This window comes from Pelodiscus sinensis, chromosome 23 (assembly GCF_049634645.1).
Source record: "Pelodiscus sinensis isolate JC-2024 chromosome 23, ASM4963464v1, whole genome shotgun sequence".
NCBI classification, from domain to species: Eukaryota; Metazoa; Chordata; order Testudines; family Trionychidae; genus Pelodiscus; species Pelodiscus sinensis.
In genome coordinates, this window is record NC_134733.1 from 23,941,141 (window position 1) to 23,967,068 (window position 25,928).

General features: G+C 64.4%; 1 protein-coding gene across 2 annotated transcripts in view; it reads right to left on the reverse strand.

Moving 5' to 3' along the window:
- Positions 1-371: 371 nt before the first annotated feature.
- The window catches only part of GPR153 (G protein-coupled receptor 153), a 48,925-nt gene continuing 23,368 nt past the window's right edge, over positions 372-25,928 (reverse strand). The window contains exons 2-7 of one of the 2 annotated variants that reach the window (XR_012897277.1): positions 24,938-25,437; positions 21,154-21,583; positions 6,785-6,974; positions 5,635-5,819; positions 3,368-4,648; positions 372-1,553 (exon numbers count right to left, since the gene is read on the reverse strand). Coding sequence is in view for 1 of the 2 variants with exons in the window: in XM_075906344.1 (XP_075762459.1) it covers positions 3,902-4,648; positions 5,635-5,819; positions 6,785-6,974; positions 21,154-21,583; positions 24,938-25,311 (1,926 nt within the window). In the remaining variant the exon portion in view is untranslated. Of the gene's footprint in view, positions 1,554-1,833; positions 4,649-5,634; positions 5,820-6,784; positions 6,975-21,153; positions 21,584-24,937; positions 25,438-25,928 lie in introns of those variants that run through there. The other variant, XM_075906344.1, reaches the window with a different exon arrangement.

The window sequence follows — 25,928 nt, forward strand, 5'->3', positions numbered from 1 at the left end:
CCCCATCTGCCACTGCACCCCCATCCCTCAGCCCCCTAGTCTGCCACTGCACCCCGTCTCTGCTCCCATCTGCCACTGCACCCCACCCCTCCACCCCATCCCTCATCTGCCATTGCACCTCCATCCCTCAGCCCCCTAGTCTGCCACTGCACCCCATCCCTCCACCCCTTCTGCCACTGTACCCCATCCCTCAGCCCCCTAGTCTACCACTGCACCCCATCCCTCCACCCCCATCTGCCACTGCACCCCATCTTTCCGCCCCGTTCACCACTGCACCCCATCCCTCAGCCCCGTCTGCCACTGCACCCCCATCCCTCCGCTCCCCAGTCCACCACTGCACCCCATACCTCTGCCCCATCTGCCACTGCACCCCATCCCTCAGCCCCCCAGTCTGCCAGTGTGCCCCATATCTCAGCTCCCCCAGTCTGCCACTGTGCCCCATATCTCAGCTCCCCCAGTCTGCCACTGTGCCCCATCCCTCCGCCCCATCTGCCACTGCACCCCATCCCTCTGCCCCCAGTCTGCCAGTGTGCCCCATATCTCAGCCCCCCGAGTCTGCCACTGTGCCCCATATCTCAGCCCCCCGAGTCTGCCTCTGTGCCCCGTCCCTCAGCCCCCCAGCCTGCCTCTGTGCCCCGTCCCTCAGCTCCCCACTCTGCCACTGTGTCCCGGCTCTCAGGTGATGCCCGTGCCAGGGAAGGGCACTCGTATGGCAGGGGCATGTGGCTCTGAGGGCAGGAGCAGACTAGACTCTGCCACGGCAACTCTCCGCACTTCCCAGCGCCTGGGGCTGGGGAAATCAGCAGCGATTATCAGCAGCCTGCCGGTCACCGAGGAGTTTTCCCCGATGATCCTAACTTGGATGCCAGTGCTGACGCACAGGGCGGAGGGCGGGTTCCGGGGGCGAGCGGGGGCAGTGCATTGCTTGTGGGCAGTGGTGCCGAGAGTCCAAGCAGGGGCCGTGGGCCAGGAGGCGGGTCCTCGCTGGCAGTGCATACGTGGCTGGGCAGGGAACGGAAACGGCTCTGCCAGAAACCCCCCCCCCACTGGCTGCTGGGGGGGAACCAAAGGCTCAGGGGAGGTGGGTTGGGGGCCAGTTTTGTTTTCGCACGTCCCACGTTGCTTGCGGTGGAAGGGCCTGGAAACGAGCGTCACGGCGCGAACCTGCCACTTCACCCGTAGCTTGTGCCTGGAGCCACGGCGAGGCCACCAAGTCGCTGGAGGTCCCAGCATCTGCCCATAAGCAGCAGGCCTCCCTTCCCCAGTCTCACGCCGCTCCAGAGCAACGAGGCTGAGAGCCGCACGAATGCAAGGAGCCACGTGACCACGTGACCAGTGGCCAGGTCCCACATGCAGGAACAAGCAGCCTCCGGCCTTGGCGGTGAGTCATGGAGCTGCATGGAGCGAGTCACAGATCTGTGTCTGGTAACTGGCCATTACAGGCCCCAGACAAATGGTTCTACCCCCTCTGTGCCTCTGGTCAGGGTGGGCTCCGTCCCTGGCCCGCTGAAGCCGGGGTGGTAGCTTAGCAGGTGCCAATCGTCTCCTTCCCCCTAGAGAAACAACATTTTATTCACAGTAATCAAATAGAATAATCACACTCTGAGCCCATCCCCTTGCCTTGGGCCTAACTATTCGCTATCAGGTGCCTGCCCCTGTGCAAGACGCCGTGCAAACGCACCCACTGCACATCCAAAACGTAGCTCCTCAGCATTTCGGGTGGCTGGGGGGCAGCCCTGCGCTCCGGGATGGTCATCCTGTTTCCCAAGTGCTAAGGGAGCGAGGGGAAAGTATTTGCATTCCGTGCATGAAGGGAGCTCACCAGCCAGGTGCGAGAGGCATGCACGGAATGCAGGCACTTTCCCCTCGCTCCCTTAGCGCCTGCAGAACGGGAGGAAAAGCCAGCCGCGTCCCGGAGCACAGGGCTGCCCCCCAGCTGCCCGAAACGGCGCCCTTGCTAGTGACCCGTACAAGTGTCGAGGAGTTACTTTTTGGATCTGTGCATGTGCACACAGTGTCTTGCACAAACATGGTGCCCTTGGTCACTAGCAGCAGGGAAAGTCACTTGCGATGTCAGGCAGGTGCTGTCCTGTTGCAACCCAGGTCCCTGCTGGCCCTTTCATAAGCCCCTGCCGACTTTTGCTGGAGCTGCACCCCCGGGCGCCCCCACTTCTTCACCTCTGGTCACTAGCAGGGTGTGACTTCTCCCCACTAGTGAGTGTCCTCGTGAAACCAAGGAGCACACGGAAAGTCTCCCTTCTCCTGCCCCCAGCTCCTTCATCTCTTCTCCAGGCAGAACACAGAGACCCTGACTCCTCCGAAGCGGCTGCTTTGTGCAGAACAGCAGGTTAACAGCGAGGCTGGGACGCAGCCATTGACATGGAAATGTCGCCTCTTCCCCCCTTCCCTCCTCCCTTTGTGGTGCACACTCAGGGGCGAGAAAGGACGAGGAGAGACGTCGGTTTGTGGGCGATTACCGCAGCCTTTCGCTGGTGCCAAAAGCTTATCCGGGCCTGCGTTCTGCCCAGGGCATCAGCGCGCCTCGCCAAACACCCGCCCCCTTCTGCGACCCCCGGAAAGACCTGGCCCGCAAATGGGCCGGCGGCAGAGGCCGGGCCGGTCACACTGTCTGGCTGCGTCTTGCTGTTAAGCCCAGCAGCAGCGGAGAGAAACAGCCTGGTCCGGGTGAAATGTCAACCGGGTCTGTGTGACGGGCTCAGGACACAGCGGGTTCTGTGTGAGCTGCCTGGCTCCACACGCCAGCACGAACAGCAGCCACGTGTGGCCGGGACGTGTTCTGACCTGCCCTATGCCGGGCCCACGTGCCCATCGGACTCTGCCAGATGCGCCACACGGCAGTGAGAGCCGCATGTGGCCGGGACGTGTTCTGACCTGCCCTATGCTGGGCCCACGTGTCCGTCGGACTCTGCCAGACGCGCCACACGGCAGTGAGAGCCGCGTGTGGCCGGGACGTGTTCTGACCTGCCCTATGCCGGGCCCACGTGTCCGTCGGACTCTGCCAGACGCGCCACACGGCAGTGAGAGCCGCGTGTGGCCGGGACGTGTTCTGACCTGCCCTATGCCGGGCCCACGTGTCCGTCGGACTCTGCCAGACGCGCCACACGGCAGTGAGAGCCGCGTGTGGCCGGGACGTGTTCTGACCTGCCCTATGCCGGGCCCACGTGTCCGTCGGACTCTGCCAGCTGCGCCACACGGCAGTGAGAGCTGCGTGTGCCAGCGCGCACGCACGGGCCAGGCCTTCCTGCTAGCTAGGCCTTGTCCCAGCGCGCGAGGGGGAGGGGGCTGGGAGAAGCGACACGCACGCACACACCGTCCCCCCACCGCAAGGCGCTCTCGTGGCCACTACCTTGGGGAGAAGGCGGCTGCGCCCGGCAGAGAATGAGAAACCCCGTTCTTCCTCTCTCCAGGATGTGTGAGCTCGACGGTCAGCACCAGCCTGGCCGGAGGGTGCCACGTGCTAGCGAGCACGGGAGAAACGATGCCCGTGGTACAGCCACGAGGAAACGCCAGGAGACCGTGGTGCTCGGCACCCGCCAGCGCTTTAAGGACGGCGCCATCCTGCCGCCTGGGACAAAGCGGCTGCAACACCTGCTCTGATCCCCGCCTCGTGGGCTCCCCTGCCGTCCGCACGTGGCCAGGCTCTGGGAGGCCCATGCTGCGGGTTTGTCCACCTGAGTAGGAATTTCAAAGGTTTTTGCACCGCCCTCGGCTCAGACGTTCCTCCAGCCAGTCTCTCTGCCGCCCTCCGTCGGGCACGAGAAGGGCCTCAGGTTTCTTGGTGCCAGGCCCAGCTCCCGCTCCTCGCCCGAGGCCGCGCCGTGGACCAGCGCGAGGAAAGCCGCGGAAAACCCGCCTGCGCGGCAGGTGGTGTCGGGGAGGCCTAGGAGGCCGAGCCAAAGGAGTCGGAGTGGAAGGTGATGTACCCAGACGAGGCAGACGGGGAGCTCAGAAAGCTCGTGGTGCTCCCCACTTTCTGGAGGTTTTCCTGCCCCACCCAGGTGGTGCTCAACCCCGTCCGAAATCCCCCGGCCTCGGAGCAGCTGCTGCTTGCGGGGCGGCTGCCCAGGGCCTGGCCCTCCCCGAGTTTGAAAGGGACTGGTCCCCGGTTTCCTTCAGGGAAGAGGCCTCTGGGGTCCTCGTGGGCGTGCGGGGGCCTGGGCACGGTGAGGGTGTCCCCCCTGCCCGGCGCCGGGAACCTGCGCAGCCCCTGGGGCTCCCGCTCAAAGCGGGTCAGCGGGAAGCTGGGGCACCCGCCCGCCGGGGGCAGGAAGACCTGGGGGAGGAGGGAGAAGGAGGCGGCGCGCGGGGGGCCCCGGCGGGGGCTGGGCAGGGGGCTCTCGTCGATGAAGTTCACCCCCTCCTCCTTGCTGAAGCACTTGTACAGGCCCTCGCGGGGGGGAGGCTGCGGGGAGAGGACGCTCTCGGCGGACTTCCGGCGCTTGCGGGAGGGGAGCCGCTCCTCGTGGCAGGAGCTCAGGCTGCTCCGCCTGTGGGGGGGCCGCGGCAGCAGGAGGCGGGCCAGGCCCGCCGCCTCCTCGCCCAGCCCCCAGTGCTGGAGGTAGGCGGAGATCTGGCCCGTCGTCCAAATGTCCGTCTCGTCGTGAGAGTAACGCCTCAGAGGCGGGACCTGGAGACGAGGGGAGAGAGCAACGGCAGAGATCAGCCCCCGGCCTAAGGCTCCGTCGCCAGGGCCGCAGCACGGCAGCCACCACGCTGAGGGGCGCCAGCCGTCGTAGAGCAGGCCCGGGCGAGCTCCAGCCGGCGCCTCTGCTACTGCCTCGAGCTCTCCGTGGGGCGGACAGGGCGAAGCTGCTGCCAGCGCTGGGCTAAGGCTGAGAAGACCCCTGGGTGAGCCGGGGGGCTGGAGCGGAGCCCCTAGGGAAGTGCTCAGGGACTATGTGACCGGGGCATGTTGCTTCTCCCCTCGGAGCGTGTCCCCCTCTGCCCGGCGGCTGCTCCCAGGGCCGGGCGGTGTCTGTACAGCGCCTGGCACAAAGGAGGCCGGCCCCAGTGCACACGCGTAAGAACTGACTGCTGGGTGTGGAACCGTGGCTCCAACTTCCAGTCCTCCCCCCGCCAGTGCTCACCATGCCTGGGGGCCAGCGGGTGGGTCAGACGGGCTGGCCGCGTGGAACTCTGTTCCCGCCGAGACTAGGACGCTGCGCAGCCAGAGCTGGGGGGCAGCAAGGCGGCTGGCGGTGGCGCTGGGGACGGGGCGTTGAGAAAAGGCAGCAAAGGCAGCTGGGCACGTGAAAAGGGGGCGCGCCCCAGCTGCCCTGCCGGATTTTCCGCCAGTCAGAATGCCGCCCGCTTTGATCACGTTCCTTCGCTCCCATGCACCCCTCCCCGCCACACCCTCTCCTGCGCCTGCTGTGCTGCCTCCACTCGCCCACTTCCCACTGACACCAGGGCGCGGCCAGACGGCCCCACAACGGCTGGGCCAGGGCCAGGGCAGACAAGGGCAAGCGGCCCTGGAGGGGCGGAATGTGCCTGGACCCCCAGGCAGCCGGCGGGGACATTCCAGGGGGGCAAAGCTGCCGGTAGAGACCCCCCAAGCTGGGCCACCACTAAGCAAAGCTCCCGGCTGCCCCCTGCCCACTCCGGAGCCGTTACCTGCAGGTACTGCATTTTGTCCTCCTGCGCCGGGCGCCCGGGGTACACCTGGGGGATCCCGCGCTCTAGCGCCGAGAGGTTGCACCTGGCAACCTGCTCCAGGGCCAGGATCTCCCCTCCGTAGCTGTAGTCGTAGGGCTGCTCGAACAGCAGGTCGGGGTGGATGGTACCGTCCAGGCTGCTCTCTGCAGGGGAGGATCCGAGCCAGTTGGGACCAGAAAGGAGCGCGCGCCGCTTAGACCCGCCGGGGGGGCTCGGTAGCCGATTCCCCAGCAGTGCCCAGGGCGCTACGTCCCCAGCCGGTCTGCATCCCAGGAGCCAGCGGGGCCGGCTCGCTCGGGAGAATGAAAATGCCTCCCCAGCCCCTGGCGGCGCCGCTCCTGTGGGCACGCGGGAGAACGCGGGGTCCCGCCGTCGCAGAGCAGCCCCGGGGGAAGGGAGCCGCGGGAGGGGCTGCGGACAGGGCTGCCGAGGGCAGCCACACTCCCCGAGAGCCCAGCGCACTGCGGAGGCCAGCAGCAAGGGAGCCGTGTCAGGCAGGTGAGAGCCCCCTCTGGCCTCAGGGAGGACGTCGGGCCCCCAGCCGCACCCACCCGGGGACCACGTGGGGCAGTGACAGTGAAGAGCCCAGGGCTGCCTGGCGGCTCCAGGCAAGGGACCAGCTTGCCTACCATGCGGCTTGAAATGGTCTGAGTGGGTGGTCCCCGCAGCTACAGCCCCGCCCCCTCTGCTAAGGCCCCGCCCCACCACGGGGAGGGGAGGAGGCAGGGCAGCATGTGGAGCATGCCCCCCCATCAAGGGGAGGGGAAGAGATGGGAGGGGGCGCGCCCCAGCCCCCAGAGCACTGGGGAGGGAGGGGGCCACGCGGCTCCCGCCTCCCCCGCCCCAGAGGGAGGCCCAGGCGTCCTGGGGCAGAGTGTGGGGGGGAGCAGGCTGGTGGCGCCCCTGGGCCTGAGCTGCGCCTCCCTTGGGCTAAGCGCTTGCAGAGCAGCGTTTGCAGCCACCGCCCCGCAGTGCCCGTCGCCCAGCCCTGCCATGCCTGTGCAGCCCGCGGGACCAGTGCCCCGGGGAGGGCCACAGCCACTGGCCCGGGGAGGGCACGCTGGCCCGGGGAGGCGGCGCATGTCCGCACGGAGCCGCTGGCGCTCACCTTCCTCGGCGGCGTCGTTGGCCATGATGGCCACGCACTTCTCCCAGACGGCGCGCAGGTCGGCGCGGTAACGGTCGCAGGCCCAGAGGAAGAGGGGCAGGAGCAGGGACTGGATGACCGAGCACCAGAGGACACACAAAACCATCCAGCTGTGGGACGTGTCCGACTTCAGGCTGGCAAAGCTCACCACCTGGGAGAGGGGGAGCCGGGCGAGTTACTCGGCCTGGCCCTGCCGCGGGGTCCGTGTGCCAGCTGCTGGCGGCCGGCCCGGGCCCAGGCTAGCGGGCGCTCGGCGCAGGTCGGATCCCGGCCGGCCCGGCTGTGGAGAGCTGGCCAGGGCTTGCGACCTGCTCTGCCTCGCCACACGCCCGGCTCCTGGGCCCAGAGGAACAGCTCTGGGCAGGCTCCAAATGGCCCCACATCTAACCAGCCTCCGTGGGGTGGCGAGTCCTCAGCCTTCAAGCCAAGCACCTCCCCCTGGGAGCCGTGGGACCCGGGGCCCTGCCCGCACTGCTGTGCCCAGGGGGGCGGGAGGTGGAGCGGCTGTACCAGGGCCTGCGTCGGGGGAGAGAACCCAGGGGTCAGAGGGAAGGGGCCGCTCCGGCACCACTTGCTCACCCCATGCTGGGGGGCGGGTATCTCCCGGGCCGCGTGCACCAGTGAGTCAGTGCTGGCACATGGGGAGGGCAGCCCCCCAGGGCTCCCACCTGCTGCGTGTCCAGAGCAAAGGGGCCCGGCCTGGCCGACAGGCAGCGCTGGCACCACGGCCCACGCCCCGGGGCCCCCCCGCCCTGCAGAGCCAGTGCTGGCCACAGCTGTTCGTGGCACCCTCCCTCCCCCGGCTCAGAGGCACCAGAGCCCTTGTCTTTGCAGCCGGGCGAACCAGCCGAGCGGCACACGCACCCGGCCAAGGCCAGAGCCACGTCATGGTCCAGCAGCGGTTCTCCAGCTCTCTGCCTCCGCCCCGCTGGGCACCAGACACCCCACCCCGGCCCGGGCCTCCCTGCGCCTTGCTCGGCGGGGCAAGGTCAGAGCTGCCGGGGGCAGGGAGGGGCTGGCCTGGCCGAGGGGCCAGCCTGGCCGAGGGGCCCTGCTCACTGGCAGCCTGGGAAAGCCTCCAGGCACTGGCCACCGGCTCCCCAGGCCAAGCTGCTGCAGGGCCTGGCTCAGCCTCGCCAAGGCAGGCCCCTTAGTGCCGAGCCACCTCCCTGCCCTGAGCACACAGAGAAAGCCTCCCCCGGCAACCCCCCCGCCCCCGTGACAGCACCGCTGGTCTCCGGATCCGGCCTAGGAGCTCCAGAGGAGGCAGGAGCAAGCCCAGGGAGCGGCGGGCCCGGAGGCAGGCTATGAAACCCAGGGCGGAGGGGGGTCCCAGTCCCCCGCCAGCGAGCAGGGGAGGCTCAGCCCGTGCACGGCCCGCTCAGCGTCCCGGCGTGGCGCACTCAGGTGAAGGGCGCATCCCGCCCCGGCGACCTCGGGCAAGCGGCAGCACCCGTCTCGCCGTGAGCCGCTCCGGCCCTGCTGAGAAGGCTCCAAACCAGCATCGGCGCTTTCTCCGGCAGCCTGCTCCCTGGCCTTTACAGTTCAGCTGAGTCACAGCCGGGCGTGGGAGGTTTCCCTGTGCCCGGCCTCCCATGGACCAGAGCTCTCTCCAGCCTTCCCAAGCTCCCCACGCTTGGGCTCACACCGCCCCAGCCCTGCGATGTGGGATTCCCCTCCCTGCATGGCCAGACCGCGGCAGCGGGTGTCCAGGGACAAAGAACCCCCCTTGAGTGGAGAGAGCGCATCCAAAGGACCCCTTCTCTGCCTCAGGAGCGGCCCCTCTAATGGTTTCCACCCATGTGCGGAATACATTTTGTTACATGCACCGAGGCACGTGCAGATGTGCACCAAAAAAACAGGTTGCCAGCTGAGGCACCCTGCTAATCAGTTGGGTGGCATTTGTGTAGTCTCTCCTGGGTGCCTGCCCAAGTGCAGGGCTTACAGCAAGTGTGGGCAATAATTTTGGGGGGCCATGGCAAGATTTTGGAAAGAGGTCAAAGACAGCGCTTTTCTAGGAGGGGGTGCAGGGTTGGGTGCAGAAGGGAGCTTGGGGTATGGGGCTGGGGTGCAGGAGAGGGAGTTTGGGTGGAGGGGGTTGTGACCTGGGGCAGGGGTTGGGGTACAGGGTCTGGAAGGGTGCTGTGACCCGGGGAGAGGAGGTACCGAGGGTTTGGGTGGTGACCTGGGGCAGACTATTGGGGTGCAGAGCTTGGGAGAGAGTAGGGGGGCAGGAGAGGATTCTGGCCCGGGGAGGGAGGGGTGCAGGGTGTAGGAGGGAGCTGGGGACAGGGGACTGCAGAGGGTTTAGGTGGTGACCTGGGGCAGGGAGTTGGGGTGTGGGAGGAAGTGAGGTGCCAGCTTCAGGCTGTGGCTGGGAGGCGCTTACCTAGGCGGCTCCTGGCCAGCAGGACTCTCAGGCTCCCTGCCCGCCGCAGCCCCCGGCCACTCAAAGCAGCTAGTTGCTCCCTGTGCCACATGCAGGGCGTGGGGGGGGGGGAGCTTTGTGTGCTGCCCCCGCCCTGGCACAACCTCTCGGCTCCCATTGGCCACTGGCTGGATGGGAAGGCTTGGTGGGCCGGATGTGGCCCTCCCCCTAACTCCAGCTGGAGGCGATGGAGCTGAGCACGCGGGCAGGCCCCGAGCCGGCGGAGGCTGTGCGCTGTACGGCTCCGGCATGCCCCGGGGCAGCGGCTGTGTCTCCACACAGGAATCTCTGCACCAACTTTGCCGTGGCAGTCTGCAGGCAGCAGCCGCCCCCTCCGCTCCAGCAGCACTCCAGCCATGGCCCATCCGCGACGTGCCACGCGGGCCCCCGGGGCGCCTGCTGCCCAGTGAGGGTTACACAAGCCTCGCACCAGGGACTCCGCACCAGCCACACCCGTGAAAACAGCCTTTGCAGGACCCCAGCCCCAGCCACTCGCTGGGCAACAGGGACGTCAAATCCCGCTTAATCGCCGGTTTCACCAGTTAACCACTAAGCAGGCTGCAGCTGCTGGCCCGCCACGCGTGGGGCTCCTGGTTGCTGCTGTCCACCCCCCATCCTGGGGATCAGGAGCCAGCAGCCGCATGGGGGGCCAGCTCCTGCTCCCAGCCCCCTGTGCACGGGGCGGCTGGAGCAGCCCTCCTGGATACTGCTTAACCAGCACCCAGCAAGGGGGACGTTTACCGGGTAACAGGTTACCCATTCAGATCCCTGCTATGCAGCAGGGAGGCTGACAGCAAAAACGCGCCCCGTTAACTCACCTGCCTCTTGCAGCCAGAACTAATGGCAGCCCCCTGCCACCACCCAGCAGGCAGCTCTCGCAGGAACCCTGGCCGGGGGAGGCCTGGCGGGAGCAGAGCCAGCTCAACCCACACGCCGGCTCAGGCGCAGGGGTCCTGCAGGGCGTGGGAGCTGTCGGCCCATGTAAAGGCCTCGGTGGAGCTATTCCCCAGGCACGAACGGGACACAAAATTGAGAGGTGCCAGCTCTGACCGCATGTGTGCGGGTGGCTCCCTCCTCCCCACCCGTGGGCGCCCGCCTGCCTCCGTCAGAGCAGGAGCAGGACGGGCGGCACTCGCCTCACTTCAGCCACGCCCGGCCAGGCCAGGCGGACGCACGTGCAGGCCCCTGGCAGCTCCCTGCTCTGCAGAGTGTGGCGAGGCGGCTGCGGGCTCAGGGCCCCGGCCGCTCCTACGTCCAGCAGCCTGCTGGCTCCTTGGGACGGCAGAGTCCGGTTCCAAGCACACGCCCAACAGACGCACGGGCCAGTTCGCACCTGAGCCCCAAGCCCTGCTGAGCAACCACCCCCCTGCAGAGAGGCTTTGTCCAGAGTTACTTACTGCCCGGCCTCGCCCAAGGCATTTCTGGAGCTGTTAGGAGCCGAATAACCAGCAGGCCAGAGGTGGGAACACAGGCTGCAAAGAGCCCCCCCCCGCAGGCCTCGTGAGACACCCCCGCCCCCGCACGAGGCAGGAGCTGCGATGTAACTATAGGGTGTGACAGCGGGGAGACCGAGTCGGGGGATGCTCCTGTTCGCTGGATTATAACTTGCCAGTGTGGCTGTTGCTCTAGCTCAGGGGTGGGCAAGAAGATGCAGGCGGTTCACCAGGGTTCGCCTCTCCTGGGCCCTGCCACTTTATTTACCTGCTTCTCCACAGGGGCCGGTGACCGCAGCTCCCATTGGCTGTGGATCGCTATTCCTGGCCAATGGGAGCGGCGGGAAGCAGCGCGGAACAGGACACTACTTGCCGCAGCTCCCATTGGCTGTGGATCGCTATTCCTGGCCAATGAGAGCTGGGGGAAGCAGCATGGAACAGGACACCACTTGCCACAGCTCCCATTGGCTGTGGATCGCTATTCCTGGCCAATGGGAGCGGCGGGAAGCAGCGCGGAACAGGACACCACTTGCCACAGCTCCCATTGGCTGTGGATTGCTATTCCTGGCCAATGAGAGCTGGGGGAAGCAGCATGGAACAGGACACTACTTGCCACAGCTCCCATTGGCTGTGGATCGCTATTCCTGGCCAATGGGAGCAGCGGGAAGCAGCGCGGACCAGGACACCACTTGCCACAGCTCCCATTGGCTGTGGATCGCTATTCCTGGCCAATGGGAGCTTCAGGAAGCAGCGCGGAACAGGACACCACTTCCCGCAGCTCCCATTGGCTGTGGATCGCTATTCCTGGCCAATGGGAGCTTCAGGAAGCAGCGCGGAACAGGACACCACTTCCCGCAGCTCCCATTGGCTGTGGATCGCTATTCCTGGCCAATGGGAGCTGCAGGAAGCAGCGCGGAACAGGACAGCACTTTCCGCAGCTCTCGGAGCCGGGAACGGCGATCTGCGGCCAATGGGAGCTGCAAGCGCTGGTACCTGCAGAGGTGCAGGTAAATACAGCGGGGCCCAGTTATTGCTCACCACTCAGCCAGCCTGGGAAGGGGCTGGGCGAAGGCCAAGGAGCCAGGCCAGCGCATGCTCTCCCCAGATCAGCCACCGTCGCACGAAGCAGCCCGCTACTGACGTTGCAGAGTTCAGAAAAGAAAAAATACGCCCAGACTCTGCAGCCGATACGTGTGCATCGAGCGCAGCAGTGGGGCCTCCCCCGCCCATTCGCAGAACAGCGCAAGTCACGGCCAAGGGGACTGACTCTGATCGTGACAGAGGGAGGGCTGGAGGGCACGGAGGTGCCGCAGCAGCGCCGCTTGCTCGCCCTCCCGCCAGGAGCCCCGTGCCTGGGCGGCAAGGCCGAGAGGAGATCCCCGCTGGAGGAGGGGAGGCCGGCAGTGGCCTTCTTAGTGCCACAGCTTAGTGGCACCCGCGCCACAGGGGGGTCCCTGCTGTCAATTTGCGCCAGGTGCGATGAGCCCTAGGGCAGACCCAACACAGTCCACGCTCACTCCCACGCGCCTCAGCAGGGGGCAGGGCTCTCTAGGACAGGGACTGCCACTCCCCACACGCCTGTGCAGCCCCCAGCACAACCGCTCTCCGGAGCCTTCCTCGGGGCTGGAACCACGGCAGCCCAGAGCCCCCATTCCTCTCTGCCGTTTGGGCCACCCAAGAACTTCTTTTCACCTCCTTTTCTTCTGCCTCCAGCTTCTCTTCTCTGGGCCTGCCGACCCGCACAACCCGCCGCTGCTCCTGCAATGGCCCCGCAAATCCTATCGGCTTTCGCAAGCGCACGTACTACGCGTGCCGGGCAAACCTTATGGATTTAAGAGCAAACCTGACTGGAGGAAGTTAAATCTTATTGAATGAGGGTAATCGGTTTGGGCATATTGTACATGTCCAGCTGTGGGTGGGTCAATTGTATGAAACATCCAGCTGTGGCTGGGCTGACTGTATTACACATCCAGCTGTGGATGGGCCACTGTGGCACTGACTGTCCCTTTCCTAGCTGGGAGGGAGATGCTAACACACTTCCTCCATTGTCAGCCCTTGGAAGAGAGGCGTGTACTAGTCCCACCTGTATGAGCCAGAGAAGAAAGGTTCTTGGCTAACGAGCCTGGTTTTAAGCTGGCTTGGAGCCTTTCCCCTGACTTAGCCTGTAGCCAAGGCCCCAATCTGTAGTGTGGGTGTGGGAGGATGGGTTAGTTCTGAGGCCACAAAGGGTGGGGAGCTGTGGGCGAGCCTGGACACCCCAGCCAGCCTGGTGCTCTTGAACTGGACACACGAACCGAGCTACACAAAACAACCGCTCTCAGTCAGGCATCGGCACATTCAATGTGAGAAGCCTTCACACGCCGTTCGGTGGACGAGAGCAGACACTACCGTGCTTATGACAGGGAAGCTGCCCTGCAAGAATCAGGGCAATTAAATCATCAGCTTGAGTATGCTAATTAACGAGCATGCCCGCTGGCTGACACACGTCCTGATAAATAGAGAGCCGCACTCTAGGAGGCTGAAATATTGGGGTGTGTTTCTCCCTAAAGTGATTATTTCAGCGGCTTGACCCTTCTGTGCTCTGTGTAGAATGAGCCAGCTGTAGGGCAAAGGGTTGGGAGCCCTGTGAATGCCCCATGAGCTAGTAGCAGTGGGAACGAACGGCAAGTCTCTGCTTTCAAGTGACAGAACAGTTAGCTGTTCCCTTCAAAACCGGAACGTTCACCCAGGGGATCTGACACAGCAATGCACTCTGGACAACAAAAAAGTCTCGGCGGTGTCGCCATGTTAGTCTGTTACTGTAAAACCAATATACCTCAGGGTACATCTACATTGCGGGCTTAAGTCAAGTTAAGCTACGCAACTTCAGCTCTGTTAATTGCGTAGCTGAAGTCAAAGTGCCTTAACTTGACTTTTGGCGCTGTCTATGCAGCAGGAAGTCAAAGGGAGAACACTCAGCCATTGCTTTCCCTTACTCCTCCCAAAAAGAGGATCACAGTAGTTGGAATAAGAAGCCTGTTATTTTTAAATTATTTTGAAATAACTGGCTTGCTGCACAGACACACGCTGAAGCGTGCAGGGTAAACACGGCCTTAGAGACTATGGGTACGCCTACACTAGCCCCCTAGATCGATCTAGGGAAGCTAACGAGGGCGACCGGAATTGCAAATCAAACCTGGGATTTAAATATCCCGCGCTTGATTTGCATGTTCCCAGCCATTCGCCATTTTAGAAATTGACTAGCCCGAAGTAACTGCCCACGTCTACATGCGGCAGTGAAACAGGATTCCGATTTCAAACCCCTAATTTGAATTAGCCGGTATTCCTCCTGCCAGTCTTCATTAAACAAGGGCCAGGTTACTGCACCCTTATCCGAAGGGGGGCACTCGGCTGTTGCTGGCCAGCAGAGATGCCCCACGCTCGGCAGAACGTCCCTTCCACAGCTGGATTTTTCTGGGGACGACTGGCAGGTGGTCTCAACAGCTTTCAGATCTCCAGAGAGCCTTAACGCTGGCGGACCAGTCTCCCTTTCACCAGGCCTCGACGAGAGGCGAGGAGCAGTGATATCTCACGGCACGCTGATCCCCGGCTGAGCTACCTGACTGCGCTGACCTCCCGATGGGACGGGTTTTGCTGACAATATTTACCGCACGTTCCTTAATAGGAGGAATTTGGGGACCTGCCTTTGGCACACGCCAGCGTCCGACAGGAGCACTGAATACAGCCCCCCCAAGCAGTGCCGGGATGAAGAGCCCCCCCTCACTGAATGGCTGAACGGCTCCATGCCCAGCGGCTGCCTGTCACTTACCTGGCTGGGTTAACCTGCCAGAACACACAGAGAGCAGCCCCCTTTCCAGGGGTTCTCCTGATCTCCCGGCGTGCTGCCTGTCGCCAGCGTTGCCAGAGCAGGATCCTTTGCGGGGGAGACTCCCCGGCCACGGGTGTCACGTTACCGAATTGGAGGGAAGCAGCCAGATCGCTGCTGCACCCCTAGGTGGGGGTGTTGGCCCCAGAAATTGGTGTGGGGGGAGCCATGTGGGGTATTGAATGGGAGCTTATTGTTTGCTGATCCTGTGTACGCTATTTATGTGAGTGTACAATGTCTGTGTGTGTAGGTAGGAATCTGTAATCTGTGTGGAAGCTGAATATTTCTCTGAATGTGGTTAAGCATTGCTATGGACAGGCTGATTAGCCAGGCCCTGTGGGACAATGGCACTTGATGGGCCAAGGACACACCCAAAGAATGGGGGCTGTCACCTGAGAGCAGCCAGCAGGAAACACAGAGATTGGCCTCTGACCAGGTGACCTGCTGCATACAAGAAGAGGCCAGGAAGGAGGTATAAAGAGGCCATGTGGTTGATGCCATTTTGTTCTCAGCTTAGCACTTCATCCCAGAGGCAGCATTGCAGGGATCAAAGAGCCAGAAAGACCTGTGAACCCATCCTGATCCTAGGATGCTCAACAAGGACTTTTAAACCAGCAGCTATAACATCTCTGCTAGAGCCTGCGTCGAGGACTGGGAAATTCGGTGCATGTAACGTACTGTACTTTAATAACCTTACTCTCAGGCTTTTCTTTCTTGTGATAATAAACCTTTAGATATAGATTCTAAAGGATTGGCCCAGCGTGATTTGTGGGTAAGATCCAGAGGGTAAATTGACCAGGGATCTGTGGCTGGTTTCTTGGAACCGGACAGAACTTGTTCGGGGTAGGCGGGATTGGGTGCTAGGACCCCCCACCTGTGTATAGGCCCGGGGCCGTCTGGGGCACGGATATTGCTGGGGTGTCGGAGGGGTTTTGCTCATGAGGCTTCAGGCAGGCTGCTGAAGCGCTCGGTGGGACTGGTTTGTGGCCGGTTTGGAAAGGTCACCAGTCTGGGGGCTGTAAGGAGCCCCGGATTTGAGCAATTCACCCTGAGCGGACGCCCTCAGCTGTGCCCAGACACGGCCCGGTCCGTCACAACGGGGTGCCTAACGGCGCCTGGGGAAGTCCCCCGCTTGTTCCCAAAGCCACAAGCAGAACGGGACCGTGGGCGGAGCTTTCAGGCGCTCGCGACGCTTGCCACGCCCAGGGCAAGGGAGCGTTCGGGCGCGGGCAGGGAGCTCTATTTGGAACCCAGGGGAGAGGGGGTGGGCGGCAGCCTGCCCACTTCTAAAAGCGCCTCCCCCAGCCTTGCGGGAGGGACGATTAGGCCTGGGGGTCAACTAATTCCAGGGGACAAATAATGAAAAACACAGTCGGGGGTGTGGGTCACAGGGTCAGAACAAGGGAGCCGGACGGGGACACCGAGCAGAGAACCCCGGCCAGCGCCCACTGCTCCTCAAAGCTGTCGATGGAGCCCGTGGACGCCGCCCAGAGGAACTCTGCCCGGAGACGTGAAGCCAGAGAGGAAGGGAAGTGGGCCCCACGGTCGCAGAGCACCCCCTCCCCCAGCATCCTCCTCCTGCTGGTGTATATTGCGGCTTTCGCTGGTGCCGGAGGAGGCTGACGAGGGGTCTCGCGACTTTGGGGGGCCACGGATGGGGTGTGCGTAAATGAAAAGGGGAGGCTCATGGCGCGTGCTCATGGCTGCATGCAGGAGCTGCCAACTAATGTCCCCAATGGGCCGCGGAGATGGGTGGGATACGCGCTGGCCCATTGGGGTTCCCCACCCTCCACAGGTCTTAGAGAGTCCCACCACTTGGTGTCTGGGCGGACACGAGGGCGGGGAAATGCAGAGTGTGGAGCACGAGCGCGGAACTCTTGGCGCGGTTTGGAAGGAGACGGGCTGCAAATCCTGCAGCCAGCTGGGGGTCCAAGGCTGGGGAGGCCGGGGGGGGGGAGTGCGGAACAGGGGCCCAATAACAATAGACAGAAGGTTTGCAGGAAGGGAGGGGCGGGGTGTCCCCTCTCGCAGGGACCGCTGCAGGTAATCGAGAGCAGGCTGCCACTCCTGGAGTAGGCACAGGGGGGCTCAGGGGGCAGAGAGCCCCATGCGCTGAGCGAGTGCTCGGGGATCCACCCAGCCCCCCTGGAGAGGCAGACATTCGGCACGGCGCTTGGCCCGGAACGCCCGGGTTTGGTGATCCCGCCGCCAGCCTCGCTCACCAGGACGAAGCCCAGCGGGGCGCTCCCCACCTGCCCCATCACCCCACTGGAGCGGCTCTCACGGGGCAGCAGCACGCCTGGGGCGGCAGGGGCAGTAGTGCCAGAGCCGGGCGCATCACCCGCAGGCCAGGAGCAGGCGGAGCCGCGTTTCGAGGGCACCTTGTGCCAAGCACAGACCGGCCAGCTAGCTCAGAGCACAGGGACACGCTGCAGGCAGCCCGCCGGGGCAAGGCGCTGGAGGAGACCGGGAGGAGCCAAGCGCGAAGCTCCCAGGGCGGGTGGAAGGAAACGCCAAGGAGAGCAGCCCCCCCCGCTCCATGGGCCCCGGCAACACACCGAGAGTCCTGGCAGGGGCTGGCAGCACAGGGCAGTGCGACCGGACGCGCCTGGCACCCCAGTGCACGGGACCCCCCCCCCACGGGGCCTGGCTCTCGGCCTAGTTCCCGCAGAGCACAGCTGGCAGGCTCGCAGACGGGCCCCTCCCCCCACGCCGTAGCACCGTGAGCGCTGGGCTGCGGCAGGCGGCAGGAGCGCGCTCAGCTCGGCCTGGGCTCATTGCATTACCTCCCGGGCAGCGCGAGGACAAGCGCCCCGCCCCAGGCCCTGCACCCGGAGCCAGGCAGGCCCTGGAGAAAGGCTGGTACCGGGTTCTCGAGCATCCCGTAACCCAGGGCTAAGCGCAGCCAGCGGGCATGGCTCCGCACCAGTCCTGTTCCCAGCGTGTTCGCTCACGGGGATCGCACCTCCACGCCATTTCCCGCTGCACACAAGCCCCGAAGGCTTGGGCGAACGTAGCGCTTACGTCAGCACAGCCGCGCGGGCCGGGGGCAGAAAGCCAGGCCCTGCCTGCTGCCCCGATGCCGACCATGCGCCAGCAGAGGTTGCAGATGCCAACGCTGTTTGGGAGGTGACGGTCCTACAACAGCAAACCTGCTGGCGTGGGCTGCGTCCGCACTACAGGCTGCCAGAGGCCCCAGGGCGCTGCCCGTGAATTCGACCTCAGGGCTTAGCCACTTGTGCCAGGCTCTGAGCTCCCCCCACCCCCCAAATCCACACGGTGTCCCCCTTCCCAGCAGTGAAAGCACCTCCTCGGGAGCCTGCAGGGCTGGCCGGGACCCTGGATGCTGCTGCACCCCCGGCACAGCTGCTTCCGAGGGGAGTGGTGTTGGCATCGGGCTCCGGGCCTCTGGCACCACAGAGCCGAACGGCGCCAGCAGGCACCGGGAGCAGAGCCTCCTCCCGAGCGGCACCGAGAGGAGCTTTGCTGCCCTTGCCTCCTTTCCCCGGGGTTTCTGCTCAGCCTTCCTGCAGCGCGCCTGCTCCCGGAGACTGACGCTGCTACAGCCACCGCGCCAAGGCACAAGGAGTCCTCCTTCCGCGCCCAGCCCATCGGCCCGGCCCTCCAGCAGAGCAGAGCGCCCTGCGCGCGTGGCGCCGAGACAGCAGCATGGGGTAAATCCCGCTCGGATGCCGCTTTTTCCAGAGCAGAATTTTCAGTGGGAATCCTGCCCACCCGGAGCTATTTCAACCCCCCGCGATCTGCTCCACCCAGCACGCGCTCCTGGAGCCCCGCGTCTTCCCTGGCACCTTCCAGAGAAGGCCGCTCACCCAGCGCGCTCGCCCTCTCCCCACCCCGCACCGAGCAGCCGGGTTAAAACCCCACGTCCCCTGCCTGCGCTCTCCTCCCCGGGGGACCAGCTGGGCTTCCGGGCTCGCCTTTCGGACCCGCCCCCCACAGCAAAGCCAAGCAGCAGTTCTGCAGGAAGGAGACCCAGCCCGGCTCAGCCCCAGGAGGCTCTGGGGCCGCGAGGTCCTGGCTCTCGGCTCAGGGACCAGCATGCCGCTTCGCGCGGGCGTTCACTGCAGGGGGCTCAGCGAGAGGCCGGCCCGCCTCGGCACACGGCCGGCCCATTGCAAGGTGCAGGGGGTGCAAAGGTGGGGGAACATCGGGCACAGAAGGTGGCTGCTGTGCCCGACCAGTCCCTGAGACATGAAGGGGCAGACGCGGGAGCGAAGGGGGACGGTCCTGCCGGTGGTGGGTGGAAAAAGAGGGGAAAGAAAACCCACCATAAAAAGGCACCAAGCCCCAGTGGAATCAGGTCAGATTTAAAGCGGAAACAATAAACTTGCCGGATTCAAATTAAGCATCTAATGAAGCAGGAAATATAATTTCAGGCTGCTGAATGAGTGTCCAGCGATGCAGAAAAGCCCTGCCGGGCCTGGCTGCCCGCAAACACAGCCTGCCCACGACGCTGCCAGGGCCTCCCGGCCCCCGCCCCCGCGCCAGGCGCTGCTGCCCCTCGCTCATGGTGCCAGTGCTCCCGCAGGGCAGTTCCAGAGACCAGTGCCACTGAGCCGAACACGCCCCTCGCCTCTCTGGAGCGGGAGCCCAGGGACGGTGAGTGCGAGAGGAAGAGGCAGAAGGACGTCTCCCGGGCGCTCGGCCCAGCCAGCATTGCTGCCCCTTTCCCTGCCCACTGAGCCGGGGGCAAAGCTGGCAACGGAGCAATCCCCCCTGGCTAGCACCTCTGCCAACACGCTCCTTACCCCGCACTCGCCCCACCTCAGCTTGCCTGGCAGGTGAAAGGCTGAAGGACACCGAGTCAGTCGGTGGCAGAGCCGGGCTAAGGGATTCAGGTACTATGGTGGCAGGGGCTATGGAAGTCGGGGGACGGGTGCTCAACTATGCCTGGGCATGGGACCTGCTGGCACCCAGTCTCCATCACAAGCCAAATGGGGGAAGGGCTGGGGCAGGACCAATCTGAGCAGTCCCGGTGCTTCTGCCCCTTTCTGGGGCCTGGCTTCCCCTGCCCTACAGCTGGTGGAATTCCCGTGCACCTGTCCCTATTGCTGTACCCACACGCCCACTCCCCAGAGTATCAAGGGAATCCCTCCCTCACCTCGCAAAGCTGAGCAGCGTTACCGCCTCCACGCTGCCGATGGGAATGCAGCACCGGGAGACAGGCCCAAGGTTGCTCAGGGAGGCAGTGGCAGAGTCGGGAACTGAACTACATTCTCCCAGGGCCCAGCCCCTGCCTTAGCCACAAGCCCATCCCTCCTTGCTTGACAAGGTGTCCCCCGGCCCCTCTCACCAAGCGAACAGGGCAGTGGCACAGGCGCTTGGCTCCGCGGAACGGGTTTGCAATGCCCAGGCCGTGGGGGCTGACCCCCCATCGTCCCCCTGCCTCTTCATTACGGTTTCTCTTCCATTCCCGGCTCCTTGACCCTGGCTCCCCACACGCAGCCTGTCCCCGCCCCTCGCTCCATCACGCAGGGAGAGAAAGGCCCTTCCAAGGTATCGCCACTCTGCATTAGCTCTCCATTCCCCACGTCCTCCCGTTCCACTCCCCCTCACGGTGCGCCCGGTCCTGCAGGGTCTGTGCCACTCCAGGCCCCATGCTCCCTCCGAACCTCGGCCCTGCAGAGCCGCCCTGTGCCCACCAGCAGCAGAAACCGGAATCACAGAGCTCCTGAAAAGCGCCAGAGTCCAAGGCCCGAATCCCACGGCCTCGCCCTCCCTCCGCGGCTGCGGGAAGCGGCCCCCTCTCGCAGGCTGAGAGCAATGCTGTGCTCACACAGGGCAGGTGGGAAACCGAGGCCAGGAAAGAGCTGCAGGCTCCCAGCTCCCCAGGAGCGGCGCTGGAGCCGGCACAGAGCAGGGACACAGCGCGGTGCCAGGGAGCGTGGCTGTGTGTCCTCGCAGCACGGGCAGAACACGTGGGTCCTGACCCTGGAATTCCTGTGTGGAGAAACTGAGGCAGGCCAGTCAGCGGGCCTCCCCTCGAGCATCCCCAGAGCCCTCCCTTGGGAGTGGGGGATTTGTCCTCTTGCCCCAGACCCCACGGCTCTCAGGGGAGCTGCTAGAGGTCACGGCCCTGTAGGCCTGGGGGTGGAGCAGTGGTTTCTGTTACAGCCCGAGGCGGTGATGAGCGGATCTCCCCTTCCGAGCCCTCCTCAGCTCGTCCCCAGCCAGGGCCTGGTGCTCTGCCCCCTGGACAGAGCCTCCGTTGATTTCCTCCCTGCCTACTGCCCCACCCCTGATCGTCGGTTCTTTGTGAATGAAACCGTCCTCCGCCGCAGGAACAGAGTCCCAAGGGCTCCGGCAACAGGGCACCAACGCCACGGCATGATTCCACGGCGCTGCCACACCAGCCCAAACTGCCACCCTCCCCTTCCGGGAGTGGAAGGGCAACTTCCCAGAGCCCGGTGCCACGTGCCCCAGGAACCAGCAAGCGCCGCTGCATTTTGGGAGCAGCCCCGCCCTGGGCGAACGCTGCCTGGAAGGCGACCCCTGGACGCCAGCAACCTCCAGTCTGGGCTGCAGCAGCCGGGGCAGCGTCCCCCCGTCTCCGATCCAACCCCCGGGCCCAGCCGCCTCTCACCAGGATGGGGAAGCCCATCAGGAAATCGTAAATGAACACGACGCCGGTGACCAGGTAGGTGATCTGCAGCGAGGTCTTGACGGGCTCGGAGCCGTCGATGGACGAGCGCCGCTTGCCCTGCGCATCCTCCACCACGATGGCGGGCACGGTGAACTGGTGCTTGTGGGCGCGGCGGCCTGCCTGCAGCGAGAAGGTCTGGAAGAGGGCGATGCTCGTGCAGACCACGCCCATGGCCATGCTGCCGCTGGTGAGGAGCAGGAAGCAGACGCCGAAGCCCAGGCCGATCTCGGTGACGATGAAGCGGCAGTCCCGGGCGTAGAAGCGCTCGGTGGTGTCGTGCCAGCCGACCGCCGGCAGGGTGGAGAGGATGAAGGACACCATCCAAATGCCCATCACCGTGTGCACTGCCTGCTTCTTGGTATTGCTCAGCCTGCGGGGGAGAGAAAGACGGGCTCTGCTTGGGGACAGAGGAGACCCACAGGCCAGCGCTGCCTGGGAAACACACAGGTGCTGACCAATGTCCCTTCAATTGTGTCCACCTGTTGCAGAATAAAGTTGTTATGTGCACCCAGGCATGTGCAGATGTGCACCACCAGTAGAAACACCTGCTCCTGGCTGTGGCTCTGCTAAACAGCTGGGCGGCTTTCGATTCCACCTGGGCGGCTGCCCAAGTGCTCAGCTTCCAGGGAACACAGGGACGGACTGCTCCCAAAGCCACGCCACCACCGGGGGGGATACAGAGGAGTGACCGGTGGGAAGCTGCCCCTGCCCCTGGCTGAGGGAGGCTCAGGCCACGGGGGAGGAATAGGGCCTGAAGTTGTGCTTGTGATGAGCACGAGGCGGAACGGAGCCGGGCACGCCACGCGGACACGCTGGCTTCTGGTCTACACTCGGGGCCCTTCCCAAGTGCCACACATGGCTGTTGGGTTTCTCCTGGCCTGTAGCGTGGCCTCGCCACTGCCAGCCAGGCCCTGGGGCGTGACCGTCCCCTCAACGCGGCAGCACGCGAAGGGCGAGCGCTCTCCAAGCCGGCTGTGAACGCAGGGCCCGGCAACGCCACTTCCCACCAGCTCTGCGCCTCGCGGGCCCAGGCCCCTCAGCGACACCTTGCAGCAGCAGGACCGGCGCCGCCCCGCCCCTCGCTCTCAGGCGGGTGGGCGCCTCAGGGGCGGCGGTGCCGTTTGGATGTCAGCCACACGGGGGTCTCCGTGCCACTGGGCCCAGGCCTTGGCCCGCGGCCCCGCAGGACCCTGCCAGCCTAGGTCAGCTTCACTCTGCTACTCACGAGGATTTCTGCCACTGGAAAAGTGCAATTGCTCCGGGAAGGGCGCCCTCGCCCGGTCCCTCTCCAGCGCCACCTCCAGCCACCTGCTCTTGGGAAAGCAGCTCACAGCGCCAGGAACTGGGCCGGCACGGGGAGGAGCTGAGTGGGGACGCTGCTGGGCCTGGCTCCCCCGACTGCTGCCCAGACCGGGGGATCTCTGCCATGTGCTGGCAGGGGGCAGGCCTGGCTCACACGTCAGCTCTGCTCAAACCAATGGGGCTGCAGCGATCCAGGCAACGGCTTGGACTAGCTGCCCGGTGTAATCCCACCTGGCCCCTGGGCATACGAGCCAGCCCAGCCGAGAGGCGACTCCGAGTCGTGGGCGCTCGCGGGAGCCGGACCGGAGCCAGGGACAAGGCCTCCCAGCAGCTGGAGGATGCCCCAAGATTCTTCCTTCGTCCGTTCGCCCTGGGCAGTTCTGGCCAATTGTACGAACGCCCCAAGCAGCGTTTTTCCCACCGATAACTCCTCCTCCGTCGGCTCTGTGCTGGCGGCGGATACCGTCGGGTGGCAGGGGGAAAGGACCTCAGCCTCAGGGGGTCGTGGTGTGAGGCTGTGACTTTGAAAACAGCCCGGAGCCCTGAGACAGCTCAGAGATGGTTGTTAGTCTCTCGGTGCCACGGGACTCCTGGCTGTTTTCAAAGGCCCAGACCCACCCGGTAGCCCCTCAGGGATGGTCCCACAGGCGAGGCGCCGCACGGAGCCGGATGGATGCAAATCCAGCAAGCGCATGGAGAAACGGCCCTGCAGTGTTAGCGTCTCCGTGCCACGGGGCCGCTCGTTTTCATTCGTCTCGGCAGCAGGCTCACGAGAGCCACCATCTGATTCCACCCAGACGGCCAGCCCTGACGGACGGACCCCACTTGGGGAAGCAGGGGTAAAACCCAGGCAGGGTCTCACCTCGCTGAGCGCGGCTGGGAAGGGCGGCGGTTCCGGGCGCAGGCTGGCATGCCCGGCAAGCTCCACACGGAGCCGCTTTGCACCGAGATGCGCTAAGCCGGACGCCTCCCTTACAAGCCCCAAGAGCAGAATGTTTTGGGGGGGTTGCTTTACGCTCGTTTGAAGGTGCCTGCCAGGTACTTTTTAGTCTAGTTAGAAGTCACTCCTCCAGCAGCGTCTGAATAAAACAAGGGGAAGGCGGGTGAGCTGATGTTGGGGAAAGGGAGATACAAGGAAACTGCAGAGAACAGTCCCATAGGAACGTGCTGTTTTCTCTGCAAGCGGCTCACCAGCCAGCAGCCGATGGCACATCTGGAGTATTGTGTCCAGTTCTGGGCCCCCCACTGCAGACAGGATGTGGATGCATTGGAGAGGGTCCAGCGGAGGGCGACCAAAATGCTGAGGGGGCTGGAGCACATGACCTACGAGGGGAGGCTGAGGGATTTGGGTCTGTTTAGTCTGCGGAAGAGAAGAGAGAGGGGGGATTTGAGAGCAGCCTTCAACTCCCTGAAGGGAGGTTCCAGAGGCTGGCGAGAGGCTGTTCCCAGTGGGGCAGGTGGCAGAACAAGGAGCAATGGGCTCAAGTTGCAGTGGGGGAGGTCTAGGCTGGAGATTAGGAAAAATGATTTCCCTAGGACAGTGGTGAAGTGCTGGGCTGGGTTCCCTAGGGAGGTGAGGGACTCTCTAGGGGTGTTTAAGTCTTGGCTTGACCAAGCCCTGGCTGGGCTGATTGAGTTGGGTTGGTCCTGCCTTGGGCAGGGGTTGGACTCGACTCCTGAGGTCTCTGCCCGCCCTGGGATTCTGGGATTCTCTGATGGGAAGCGAAGGGGTCTGGGTGATTGTGCAGCGGTTTTCACACACTGTGAATTGCACGGTGCCTCTAGCAAGGCAGTTTTCACAGTTCCCCTAGCGCCCCAGGAAGCGCGCACAGTGTGACCAGCCTCCCAGTGGGGTGGCTGGACCCTGCCCCAGCAGGAGAAATATTCGCCAGGGCAGATCGGAGAGGGAATGAATTTAAACTGCAGAGGAAGCGACAAAAGAGGATTAGACCCAAACGTATCAGAGACGGCAGAAGTTTGTGATTTTGCTGCAGTTCAGAAGCTCAAAGAATAAACTCTGGAGGAGAATTCTTTGACCAACTGCCTTAATATTCTTCTCCAAAATATCAGATCTATGTGCAGAACTCAGGTGGACATTTGCTATTGGAAAGGGGGAGCTGAAAAGCTTGATTGTCCTAGCGCCAGGTCTGCAGAGAGGGAAATACCCGACTCCGGGCCCGTCTCGGCAGGGAAGGGCAGAAGGCAGGAGCTGTCAGACACACGGGAGTAGCCCCGCTACAGCCGAGATTGGACGGAGCTCGTGCTGTCTGCGCTGCGCAGGGCGGGGCACCAGGCACAGTGAGAGCTTCTGCAGACGGCAGGTTCCCCATCTAGACTCGCTCCCTGCCGGCCTGCCCTGCAAGTCGCTGCTCGGGGGGCAGCCATGCTTTCGAAGTGAGCCGGCGGCAGAGAGACCACTTACCTGTAATTGACTGGCCAGCGGACCATCCACATCCGGTGGTAGGACAGGGAGGTGACGGAGAAGCAGGTGACCAAGGTTAAGGTGTAGAAGGTGGAGACGAAGACCTTGCAGAGCCCTTCGCTCCACTCATAGTCCGAGCGCTGCCGCCGGAGCTGGATCACGGCGTACATGGTGACGGGGATGGCGATGGTCAGGATGTGAGTCCCCGCCAGCGTGCAGATCAGGAATTCCAGGGGCTTCCATTTCTTCTGCTTGGCGCTTACGCTCAGAATCCCCCAGGCGTTGGCTAGAACCGAGACCCCTGAGCAGACCAGCCAGGCGACCGCATTGTTGTGCAGGCTCTGATCATCATTCATGGTGGAGGGCGGGGGCATCGGTGGAGGAGGCAAGCGGGGTGACGTGCCGGGGAGGAGGAGGGAGGTAGAGACATCCTACAGCGGCGCGCAAGCCATCCAGGGCACCTTGGCAGGGGCGCGCCCGACACCCGACGACTCCGGAACCTGCGGGGAGACAGAAGGGGGTTAGGAGCCTCTCTCCTGGGGTCTGCTCTGGGCACCATGGACGTTCAGCTCAGGCCTGCCATCCGCAGTGCGCAGAGCACCAGGACGGAGGGAGGCCCCGGGCAGGGCAGGGCACTGCGGCTCCCCATGTGGCTAACGCTGAGGGTTTCGACCCAGCACCCTCCCCCAGAACGAACGGCCCTTGCCTGGCCAGTGACAAGAAGCTGAGGGCGGGGGAAAGCCCAGGCAGAAATACCAGAGGGGAGGCTACTACGGAAAGCCCTGGCTCCAGGCTGCTGAGGGAGCCGCTCCGGCCAGTCGGCTTCCCCCACACGCCCCCCGGGAAGCACACAGGCTCCACGCGCCGACTCAGAACTGCCCCCCGGGCGAGCGACCGGGGGGGCCCGATAGCACCGGGCTCGCCACCTGCGTTTTGTCCACGCGAAGGCCGACGCGTCGGGATTCTCGGTGCCACGGCCCGTTTGTCTTTC